This window comes from Scyliorhinus torazame, chromosome 25 (genome assembly GCF_047496885.1).
Source record: "Scyliorhinus torazame isolate Kashiwa2021f chromosome 25, sScyTor2.1, whole genome shotgun sequence".
Taxonomy (NCBI): Eukaryota; Metazoa; Chordata; class Chondrichthyes; order Carcharhiniformes; family Scyliorhinidae; genus Scyliorhinus; species Scyliorhinus torazame.
The window spans coordinates 7,675,814-7,688,276 of record NC_092731.1 but is presented as its reverse complement, the minus strand read 5'-3'; the positions used below and the strand labels follow the sequence as shown (position 1 = coordinate 7,688,276).

The 12,463-nt window shown below is 58.1% G+C and overlaps 1 protein-coding gene across 4 annotated transcripts in view; it reads right to left on the bottom strand.

Annotated features, from left to right (window-relative positions):
- Positions 1–12,463, bottom strand: part of LOC140402281 (uncharacterized) — a 285,684-nt gene that overhangs the window by 54,870 nt on the left and 218,351 nt on the right. For all 4 annotated transcript variants that reach the window (XM_072489930.1, XM_072489929.1, XM_072489931.1 and 1 more), the window contains one exon: positions 8,236–8,269. In XM_072489930.1, coding sequence (XP_072346031.1) covers positions 8,236–8,269 — 34 coding nt within the window. The remainder of the gene's footprint in view (positions 1–8,235; positions 8,270–12,463) is intronic.

Here is a 12,463-nt window from a genome sequence, read left to right as displayed (position 1 = left end):
CAGCACTCCCTCAGTACTGACCCTCTGACAGTGCAGCACTCCCTCAGTACTGACCCTCTGACAGTGCAGCACTCCCTCAGTACTGACCCTCTGACAGTGCAGCACTCCCTCAGTACTGACCCTCTGACAGTGCAGCACTCCCTCAGTACTGACCCTCTGACAGTGCAGCACTCCCTCAGTACTGACCCTCTGACAGTGCAGCGCTCCCTCAGTACTGACTCTCTGACAGTGCAGCACTCCCTCAGTACTGACCCTCTGACAGTGCGGCACTCCCTCAGTACTGACCCTCTGACAGTGCGGCACTCCCTCAGTACTGACCCTCTGACAGTGCGGCACTCCCTCAGTACTGACCCTCTGACAGTGCGGCACTCCCTCAGTACTGACCCTCTGACAGTGCGGCACTCCCTCAGTACTGACCCTCTGACAGTGCGGCACTCCCTCAGTACTGACCCTCTGACAGTGCAGCGCTCCCTCAGCACTGACCCTCTGACAGTGCAGCACTCCCTCAGTACTGACCCTCTGACAGTGCGGCGCTCCCTCAGTACTGACCCTCTGACAGTGCGGCACTCCCTCAGTACTGACCCTCTGACAGTGCGGCACTCCCTCAGTACTGACCCTCTGACAGTGCGGCACTCCCTCAGTACTGACCCTCTGACAGTGCGGCGCTCCCTCAGTACTGACCCTCTGACAGTGCGGCACTCCCTCAGTACTGACCCTCTGACAGTGCGGCACTCCCTCAGTACTGACCCTCTGACAGTGCAGCACTCCCTCAGTACAGACCCTCTGACAGTGCAGCACTCCCTCAGTACTGACCCTCTGACAGTGCGGCACTCCCTCAGTACTGACCCTCTGACAGTGCAGCACTCCCTCAGTACTGACCCTCTGACAGTGCAGCGCTCCCTCAGTACTGACTCTCTGACAGTGCAGCACTCCCTCAGTACTGACCCTCTGACAGTGCAGCGCTCCCTCAGTACTGACCCTCTGACAGTGCGGCACTCCCTCAGTACTGACCCTCTGACAGTGCGGCACTCCCTCAGTACTGACCCTCTGACAGTGCTGCACTCCCTCAGTACTGACCCTCTGACAGTGCGGCACTCCCTCAGTACTGACCCTCTGACAGTGCGGCACTCCCTCAGTACTGACCCTCTGACAGTGCAGCACTCCCTCAGCACTGACCCTCTGACAGTGCGGCACTCCCTCAGTACTGACCCTCTGACAGTGCGGCGCTCCCTCAGTACTGACCCTCTGACAGTGCGGCACTCCCTCAGTACTGACCCTCTGACAGTGCGGCACTCCCTCAGTACTGACCCTCTGACAGTGCGGCACTCCCTCAGTACTGACCCTCTGACAGTGCAGCACTCCCTCAGTACAGACCCTCTGACAGTGCAGCACTCCCTCAGTACTGACCCTCTGACAGTGCGGCACTCCCTCAGTACTGACCCTCTGACAGTGCAGCACTCCCTCAGTACTGACCCTCTGACAGTGCAGCGCTCCCTCAGTACTGACCCTCTGACAGTGCAGCACTCCCTCAGTACTGACCCTCTGACAGTGCAGCGCTCCCTCAGTACTGACCCTCTGACAGTGCGGCGCTCCCTCAGTACTTACCCTCTGACAGTGCAGCACTCCCTCAGTACTGACCCTCTGACAGTGCAGCACTCCCTCAGTACTGACCCTCTGACAGTGCAGCGCTCCCTCAGTACTGACTCTCTGACAGTGCAGCACTCCCTCAGTACTGACCCTCTGACAGTGCAGCGCTCCCTCAGTACTGACTCTCTGACAGTGCAGCACTCCCTCAGTACTGACCCTCTGACAGTGCAGCACTCCCTCAGTACTGACCCTCTGACAGTGCAGCACTCCCTCAGTACTGACCCTCTGACAGTGCAGCACTCCCTCAGTACTGACCCTCTGACAGTGCAGCACTCCCTCAGTACTGACCCTCTGACAGTGCAGCACTCCCTCAGTACTGACCCTCTGAGAGTGCAGCGCTCCCTCAGTACTGACCCTCTGACAGTGCAGCACTCCCTCAGTACTGACCCTCTGACAGTGCGGCACTCCCTCAGTACTGACCCTCTGACAGTGCGGCACTCCCTCAGTACTGACCCTCTGACAGTGCGGCACTCCCTCAGTACTGACCCTCTGACAGTGCGGCACTCCCTCAGTACTGACCCTCTGACAGTGCGGCACTCGCTCAGTACAGACCCTCTGACAGTGCGGCACTCCCTCAGTACTGACCCTCTGACAGTGCGGCGCTCCCTCAGTACTGACCCTCTGACAGTGCAGCACTCCCTCAGTACTGACCCTCTGACAGTGCAGCACTCCCTCAGTACTGACCCTCTGACAGTGCAGCACTCCCTCAGTACTGACCCTCTGACAGTGCAGCACTCCCTCAGTACTGACCCTCTGACAGTGCAGCACTCCCTCAGTACTGACCCTCTGACAGTGCAGCACTCCCTCAGTACTGACCCTCTGACAGTGCAGCACTCCCTCAGTACTGACCCTCTGACAGTGCAGCGCTCCCTCAGTACTGACTCTCTGACAGTGCAGCACTCCCTCAGTACTGACCCTCTGACAGTGCGGCACTCCCTCAGTACTGACCCTCTGACAGTGCGGCACTCCCTCAGTACTGACCCTCTGACAGTGCGGCACTCCCTCAGTACTGACCCTCTGACAGTGCGGCACTCCCTCAGTACTGACCCTCTGACAGTGCGGCACTCCCTCAGTACTGACCCTCTGACAGTGCGGCACTCCCTCAGTACTGACCCTCTGACAGTGCAGCACTCCCTCAGCACTGACCCTCTGACAGTGCAGCACTCCCTCAGTACTGACCCTCTGACAGTGCGGCGCTCCCTCAGTACTGACCCTCTGACAGTGCGGCACTCCCTCAGTACTGACCCTCTGACAGTGCGGCACTCCCTCAGTACTGACCCTCTGACAGTGCGGCACTCCCTCAGTACTGACCCTCTGACAGTGCAGCACTCCCTCAGCACTGACCCTCTGACAGTGCAGCACTCCCTCAGTACTGACCCTCTGACAGTGCGGCGCTCCCTCAGTACTGACCCTCTGACAGTGCGGCACTCCCTCAGTACTGACCCTCTGACAGTGCAGCACTCCCTCAGCACTGACCCTCTGACAGTGCAGCACTCCCTCCGTACTGACCCTCTGACAGTGCGGCACTCCCTCAGTACTGACCCTCTAACAGTGCGGCACTCCCTCAGTACTGACCCTCTGACAGTGCGGCACTCCCTCAGTACTGACCCTCTGACAGTACGGCACTCCCTCAGTACTGACCCTCTGACAGTACGGCACTCCCTCAGTACTGACCCTCTGACAGTGCAGCACTCCCTCAGTACTGACCCTCTGACAGTGCAGCACTCCCTCAGTACTGACCCTCTGACAGTGCAGCACTCCCTCAGTACTGACCCTCTGACAGTGCAGCACTCCCTCAGTACTGACCCTCTGACAGTGCAGCACTCCCTCAGTACTGACGCTCTGACAGTGCAGCACTCCCTCAGTACTGACCCTCTGACAGTGCAGCGCTCCCTCAGTACTGACTCTCTGACAGTGCAGCACTCCCTCAGTACTGACCCTCTGACAGTGCAGCACTCCCTCAGTACTGACCCTCTGACAGTGCGGCACTCCCTCAGTACTGACCCTCTGACAGTGCGGCACTCCCTCAGTACTGACCCTCTGACAGTGCTGCACTCCCTCAGTACTGACCCTCTGACAGTGCGGAACTCCCTCAGTACTGACCCTCTGACAGTGCGGCACTCCCTCAGTACTGACCCTCTGACAGTGCAGCACTCCCTCAGCACTGACCCTCTGACAGTGCAGCACTCCCTCAGTACTGACCCTCTGACAGTGCGGCGCTCCCTCAGTACTGACCCTCTGACAGTGCGGCGCTCCCTCAGTACTGACCCTCTGACAGTGCGGCACTCCCTCAGTACTGACCCTCTGACAGTGCGGCACTCCCTCAGTACTGACCCTCTGACAGTGCAGCACTCCCTCAGCACTGACCCTCTGACAGTGCAGCACTCCCTCAGTACTGACCCTCTGACAGTGCGGCACTCCCTCAGTACTGACCCTCTGACAGTGCGGCACTCCCTCAGTACTGACCCTCTGACAGTGCGGCACTCCCTCAGTACTGACCCTCTGACAGTGCGGCACTCCCTCAGTACTGACCCTCTGACAGTGCAGCACTCCCTCAGCACTGACCCTCTGACAGTGCAGCACTCCCTCAGTACTGACCCTCTGACAGTGCGGCGCTCCCTCAGTACTGACCCTCTGACAGTGCGGCACTCCCTCAGTACTGACCCTCTGACAGTGCGGCACTCCCTCAGTACTGACCCTCTGACAGTGCGGCACTCCCTCAGTACTGACCCTCTGACAGTGCAGCACTCCCTCAGCACTGACCCTCTGACAGTGCAGCACTCCCTCAGTACTGACCCTCTGACAGTGCGGCGCTCCCTCAGTACTGACCCTCTGACAGTGCGGCACTCCCTCAGTACTGACCCTCTGACAGTGCGGCACTCCCTCAGTACTGACCCTCTGACAGTGCGGCACTCCCTCAGTACTGACCCTCTGACAGTGCGGCACTCCCTCAGTACTGACCCTCTGACAGTACGGCACTCCCTCAGTACTGACCCTCTGACAGTGCAGCACTCCCTCAGTACTGACCCTCTGACAGTGCAGCACTCCCTCAGTACTGACCCTCTGACAGTGCAGCACTCCCTCAGTACTGACCCTCTGACAGTGCAGCACTCCCTCAGTACTGACCCCCTGACAGTGCAGCACTCCCTCAGCACTGACCCTCTGACAGTGCAGCACTCCCTCAGCACTGACCCTCTGACAGTGCAGCACTCCCTCAGTACTGACCCTCTGACAGTGCGGCACTCCCTCAGTACTGACCCTCTGACAGTGCGGCACTCCCTCAGTACTGACCCTCTGACAGTGCGGCTCTCCCTCAGTACTGACCCTCTGACACTGCGGCACTCCCTCAGTACTGACCCTCTGACAGTGCAGCACTCCCTCAGTACAGACCCTCTGACAGTGCGGCACTCCCTAAGTACTGACCCTCTGACAGTGCGGCACTCCCTCAGTACTGACCCTCTGACAGTGCGGCACTCCCTCAGTACTGACCCTCTGACAGTGCGGCACTCCCTCAGTACTGACCCTCTGACAGTGCGGCACTCTCTCAGTACTGACCCTCTGACAGTGCGGCACTCCCTCAAGTACTGACCCTCTGACAGTGCAGCATTCCCTCAGTACTGACCCTCTGACAGTGCTGCACTCCCTCAGTACTGACCCTCTGACAGTGCGGCACTCCCTCAGTACTGACCCTCTGACAGTGCAGCACTCCCTCTTACTGACCCTCTGACAGTGCGGCACTCCCTCAGTACTGACCGTCTGACAGTGCAGCACTCCCTCAGTACTGACCCTCTGACAGTGCGGCACTCCCTCAGTACTGACCCTCTGACAGTGCTGCACCCCCTCAGTACTGACCCTCTGACAGTGCAGCACTCCCTCAGTACTGACCCTCTGACAGTGCTGCACCCCCTCAATACTGACCCACTGACAGTGCGGCACTCCCTCAGTACTGACCCTCTGACAGTGCTGCACTCCCTCAGTACTGACCCTCTGACAGTGCAGCTCTCCCTCAGTACTGACCCTCTGACAGTGCTGCACTCCCTCAGTACTGACACACTGACAGTGCGGCACTCCCTCAGTACTGACCCTCTGACAGTGCAGCACTCCCTCAGTACTGACCCTCTGACAGTGCTGCACTCCCTCAGTACTGACACACTGACAGTGCGGCACTCCCTCAGTACTGACCCTCTGACAGTGCAGCACTCCCTCAGTACGGACCCTCTGACAGTGCAGCACTCCCTCAGTACTGACCCTCTGACAGTGCTGCACTCCCTCAGTACTGACACTCTGACAGTGCGGCACTCCCTCAGTACTGACCCTCTGACAGTGCAGCACTCCCTCAGCACTGACCCTCTGACAGTGCAGCACTCCCTCAGTACTGACCCTCTGACAGTGCGGCACTCTCTCAGTACTGACCCTCTGACAGTGCAGCACTCCCTCAGTACTGACCCTCTGACAGTGCGGCTCTCCCTCAGTACTGACCCTCTGACAGTGCGGCACTCCCTCAGTCCTGACCCTCTGACAGTGCAGCACTCCCTCAGTGCTGGCCCTCTGACAGTGCGGCACTCCCTCAGTACTGACCCTCTGACAGTGCGGTACTCCCTCAGTACTGACCCTCTGACAGTGCGGCACTCCCTCAGTACTGACCCTCTGACAGTGCAGCACTCCCTCAGTACTGACCCTCTGACAGTGCGGCACTCCCTCAGTACTGACCCTCTGACAGTGCGGCACTCCCTCAGTACTGACCCTCTGACAGTGCGGCACTCCCTCAGTACTGACCCTCTGACAGTGCGGCACTCCCTCAGTACTGACCCTCTGACAGTGCAGCACTCCCTCAGTACTGACCCTCTGACAGTGCGGTACTCCCTCAGTACTGACCCTCTGACAGTGCGGCACTCCCTCAGTACTGACCCTCTGACAGTGCAGCACTCCCTCAGTACTGACCCTCTGACAGTGCAGCACTCCCTCAGTACTGACCCTTGACAGTGCGGTACTCCCTCAATACTGACCCTCTGACAGTGCGGCACTCCCTCAATACTGACCCTCTGACAGTGCGGCACTCCCTCAGTACTGACCCTCTGACAGTGCAGCACTCCCTCAGCACTGACCCTCTGACAGTGCAGCACTCCCTCAGTACTGACCCTCTGACAGTGCGGCGCTCCCTCAGTACTGACCCTCTGACAGTGCGGCACTCCCTCAGTACTGACCCTCTGACAGTGCGGCACTCCCTCAGTACTGACCCTCTGACAGTGCGGCACTCCCTCAGTACTGACCCTCTGACAGTACGGTACTCCCTCAGTACTGACCCTCTGACAGTGCAGCACTCCCTCAGTACTGACCCTCTGACAGTGCAGCACTCCCTCAGTACTGACCCTCTGACAGTGCAGCACTCCCTCAGTACTGACCCTCTGACAGTGCAGCACTCCCTCAGTACTGACCCTCTGACAGTGCAGCACTCCCTCAGTACTGACCCTCTGACAGTGCAGCACTCCCTCAGTACTGACCCCCTGACAGTGCAGCACTCCCTCAGCACTGACCCTCTGACAGCGCAGCACTCCCTCAGTACTGACCCTCTGACAGTGCGGCACTCCCTCAGTACTGACCCTCTGACAGTGCGGCACTCCCTCAGTACTGACCCTCTGACAGTGCGGCTCTCCCTCAGTACTGACCCTCTGACACTGCGGCACTCCCTCAGTACTGACCCTCTGACAGTGCAGCACTCCCTCAGTACTGACCCTCTGACAGTGCGGCTCTCCCTCAGTACTGACCCTCTGACACTGCGGCACTCCCTCAGTACTGACCCTCGGACAGTGCAGCACTCCCTCAGTACTGACCCTCTGACAGTGTAGCACTCCCTCAGTACTGACCCTCTGACAGTGCGGCACTCCCTCAGTACTGACACTCTGACAGTGCGGCACTCCCTCAGTACTGACACTCTGACAGTGCGGCACTCCCTCAGTACTGACCCTCGGACAGTGCAGCACTCCCTCAGTACTGACCCTCGGACAGTGCAGCACTCCCTCAGTACTGACCGTCTGACAGTGCGGCACTCCCTCAGTACTGACACTCTGACAGTGCGGCACTCCCTCAGTACTGACCCTCGGACAGTGCAGCACTCCCTCAGTACTGACCCTCTGACAGTGCAGCACTCCCTCAGTACTGACCCTCTGACAGTGCAGCACTCCCTCAGTACTGACCCTCTGACAGTGCGGCACTCCCTCAGTACTGACCCTCGGACAGTGCAGCACTCCCTCAGTACTGACCCTCTGACAGTGCGGCACTCCCTCAGTACTGACACTCTGACAGTGCGGCACTCCCTCAGTACTGACCCTCGGACAGTGCAGCACTCCCTCAGTACTGACCCTCTGACAGTGCAGCACTCCCTCAGTACTGACCCTCTGACAGTGCGGCACTCCCTCAATACGGACCCTCTGACAGTGCCGCACTGAAGGTCTAGTTTTTGTGCTGATCTCGATTGACCTCAAGACTTTCTGTCCCTCACTCCAACGGTCCCTCCAACTCCGTCACCGAGAGGCTGGGCTCAAGTTCTAAACTGTTGCAGTGCTCAGGAACTGGGTTGGATTTACTTACGCTGAGAGTGGTTTTCGAACAGGACCTGTCTTGCCTGTGGAAAGAAGTAAGAGAGAAATGTATCAATACTGAGGCTGGGCTGGTCAAAGCTGAGAACATTCCGCTAACTAGCAACATCAACCGGTTAACGCAGAGGGCGAACTCCTAGAACTCACACCCTTCTCGGGCAAGATAGAGCCCATACCCTGTGGACAACAGAACATTCTCAGGATTCAGCAGGCAATTGTTTTTATTCATTTGCAGGACTTGGGCGTCGCTGGCGAGCCCAGCATTTATCGCCCATCCCTAGTTGCCCTTCAGAAGGTGGCAGTGAGCTGCCTTCTTGAGCCGCTGCAGTCCCTGCGGTGTAGGTACACCCACTGTGCTGTTAGGGAGGGAGTTCCAGGATGTTGCCCCAGCGACAGTGAAGGAACGGCCGATATATTTCCCAGTCGGGGTGGTGAGTGACTCGGAGGGGAACCTCCAGGTGGTGGGGTTCCCAGGTATCCGCTGCTCTTGTCCTTCTAGATGGTGGTGGTCGTGGGTTTGGAAGGTGCTGCCTGAGGAACCTTGGTGAGTTCCTGCAGTGCATCTTGTAGATGGTACACACGGATGCCTCTGAGCGTCGGTGGTGGAGGGAGTGAATGTTTGTGGAAGGGGGAGCAATCAATGGGGCTGCTTTGTCCTGGATGGTGTCGAGCTTCTTGAGTGTTGTTGGAGCTGCACTCATCCAGGCAAATGGAGAGTATTCCATCACACTCCTTGTGCCTTGTAGATGGTGGACAGGCTTTGGAGGGTCAGGAGGTGAGTTACTCTCTGTAGGATTCCCAGCCTCTGACCTGCCCTGGTAGCCACAGTATTAATGTGGCTGGGTCCAGTTCAGCTTCTGATCAATGGTAACCCCCAGGATGTTGATTGTGGGGGATTCAGTGATGATAATGCCATTGAATGTCAAGGGGCGGTGGTTAGATCCTCTCTTGTCGGAGATGGTCATTGGCTGGCACTTGTGTGGCGCGAATGTAACTTGCCACTTGTCAGCCCGAGCCTGGATATTGTCCAGGTCTTGCTGCATTTGGACGTGGGCTGCTTCATTACCTGAGGAGTCGTGAATGGTGCGGAACATTGTGCAGTCATCAGCGAACACCCCCAGGTCTGGCCTTATGATGGAAGGGGGGTCATTGATGAAGCAGCTTGTGGTAATCTGTGTAGAGGTGCCTAGTAATGCTGGAACACCATTGGTAGATAGTGTATGCTTCCTATTGGTCAAGCTGTATGGTAGCTCCGCCCTGCTAGGCGGGGTATAAGAGCCCGTGCTGCCCCAGCAGCCGCCTTTCTGTACCTGAGCTGCTGGGGAATCATCTAGCTTATTAAAGCCTTCAGTTGGACTACAACCTCGCTTTAGTGGTCATTGATCCTGCATCAATTTAATAAGCTAGATTTAAAAGGATGGAGCTCTGAATCAAGCCGGAGTGTCTGCAACTCAGCCCCCACGCGGCGAACTCAGCGGCAATGCTTTAAAGGGTATCTCGGAACGGCCGAAAACACACCCACAGGAGAACAGAAAATGCAAGTCCTGCACTCGAGGGTGAGCCTGGAAATTTACACCCTCATCGAGGACGCGGAGGACTTCGATGCAGCAAAAGAACTACTAAAAGGACATTATGTTCGCCCGGTAAACCAGGTCTACGCCCGACATCTGCTAGCAACGAGGCGACAAATCCCTGGGGAATCGCTGGATGAATTCTACCGTGCGCTCCTGGTGTTGGGGAGAAACTGCAGCTGCCTGCAAGTTTCGGCGAGCGAACACACAGGACTCTTGATCCGGGATGCTCTCGTGGCAGGTATGCTGTCCTCCCAAATCCGCCAGCGATTGCTGGAAAAAGACACCCTAGGCCTCAAGGAGACACGGGCCCTTGCAGGCTCCCTGGACGTGGCCTCCAGGGACGCCCGCGCTTACGTTCCCGACCACGCGGCAGCCCCCTGGGCAGCGTGGAACCCCTCCGCAGCCGACCCCGCGACATCCCCCATCCCCCCACAAGCTTGTGCTGCAAGGCGGCCTGGCAACTCTGGGGGGCCCCGCTGATACTTTTGCGGGCAAGCCAAGCACCCCAGGCAGCGCTGCCCGGCCCGCGCATCCACCTGCAAGGGATGCGGTAAAAAGGGCCATTTTGTGGTGGTATGCCAGGCCCGTGCGGTCGCCGCGATCTCCGGCGGCGAATGCGGACCGCCACCACAATCCTCTCCACGGTCCCCGTGCGGCCCCCGGGCGCCGCCGTCTTGTCCCGCGGATGTCACGTTCGAATGATGGGCGCCGCCATTTTGTGCACTCCCAGCCAATGGGAGCCGCCATCTTGGATGGACTCCCAGCTCCCAGGACCCCAGCTCGGCTGACCGCACACCGCCCGAAGAGAACACTCAACTGCTGAAAGTAGCCTCGGTGACCCTGGATCAGTCCCGGCCTCGAACACTCTCAACGGCTACAACAACAGTGCTAATCAATGGGCACGAGATGTGCTGCTTAATCGACTCTGGGAGCATGGAGAGCTTCATACACCCCGACACGGTAAGGCGCTGTTCTCTCCTTGTCCACCCCGTTAATCAAAAAATCTCCCTGGCCTCCGGTTCCCACTCAGTGGAGATAAAGGGGCTTTGTGCAACAAACCTCACAGTCCAGGGAAGGGAGTTTAAAAATTTCCGTCTCTACGTCCTTCCCGACCTCTGCGCGGCTACACTCCTGGGTTTAGACTTCCAGTGCAACCTCCAAAGTCTAACTTTCAAATTCGGCAGCCCTACACCCACCCCCCCCCTCACTGTCTGCGGCCTCGCGACCCTCAAGGTCAATCCGCCTTCCCTGTTTGCGAACCTCACCCCGGATTGCAAACCCGTCGTCATCAGGAGCAGACGCTACAGTGCCCAGGACCGGATCTTTATTAGGTCAGAGGTCCAAAGGCTACTGAGGGAAGGAGTCATTGAAGCCAGCAACAGTCCCTGGAGAGCTCAAGTAGTGGTGGTAAAGACCGGGGAGAAGCATAGGATGGTCATCGACTACAGTCAGACCATCAACAGGTTTATGCAGCTGGACGCGTACCCTCTCCCCCGCATATCCGACCTGGTAAACAGGATCGCGCATTATAAGGTCTTCTCCACGGTGGATCTTGAGTCAGGCTACCACCAGCTCCCCATTCGCACTAGTGACCGCAAATACACTGCCTTTGAGGCAGACGGGCGGCTCTACCACTTCTTAAGGGTTCCCTTCGGTGTCACCAACGGGGTCTCGGTCTTCCAGCGTGAGATGGACCGAATGGTTGACCGGTACGGTTTACGGGCAACATTCCCGTATCTCGATAATGTCACCATCTGCGGCCACGACCGCAAAGATCCTTAACCTTACGGATAATAAGGATAAATGTGTGTTTAGCCGACCATCTAGCCATTCTCGGCTACGTAGTGCGAAATGGAGTTATAGGCCCCGACCCTGATCGCATGCGCCCCCTTATGGAGTTCCCCCTCCCTCACTGCTCCAAGGCCCTGAAGCGCTGCCTAGGGTTTTTCTCTTACAACGCCCAGTGGGTCCCCAATTATGCGGACAAGGCCCGTCCCCTGATCCAATCCACAGCTTTTCCCCTGTCGATAGAGGCCCGCCAGGCCTTCAGCCGCATCAAAGCAGACATTGCAAAGGCCACGATGCACACCATCGACGAGTCCCTCCCCTTCCAGGTCGAGAGCGACGTGTCTGACGTAGCTCTGGGGGCTACCCTCAACCAAGCGGGAAGACCCGTGGCCTTCTTCTCCTGTACCCTCCATGCCTCTGAAATCCACCACTCCTCAGTCGAAAAGGAGGCCCAGGCCATAGTGGAAGCTGTGCGACATTGGAGGCATTACCTGGTCGGCAGGAGATTCACTCTCCTCACTGACCAACGGTCGGTTGCTTTCATGTTCGATAATGCACAGCGGGACAAGATAAAAAACGACAAGATCTTGCGGTGGAGGATCGAACTCTCCACCTACAACTACGAGATCTTGTATCGTCCCGAGAAGCTAAACGAGCCTCCTGATGCCCTGTCCCCCGGCACATGTGCCAACGCACAAGTGGACCGCCTCCGAGCCCTCCACGAGGACCTCTGCCACCCGGGGGTCACTCGCTTTTTCCACTTTATCAAGACCCGCAACCTGCCCTACTCCATCGAGGAGGTCAGGACAGCCACCTGGGACTGCCAAATCTGTGCGGAGTGCAAACCGCACTTCTCCC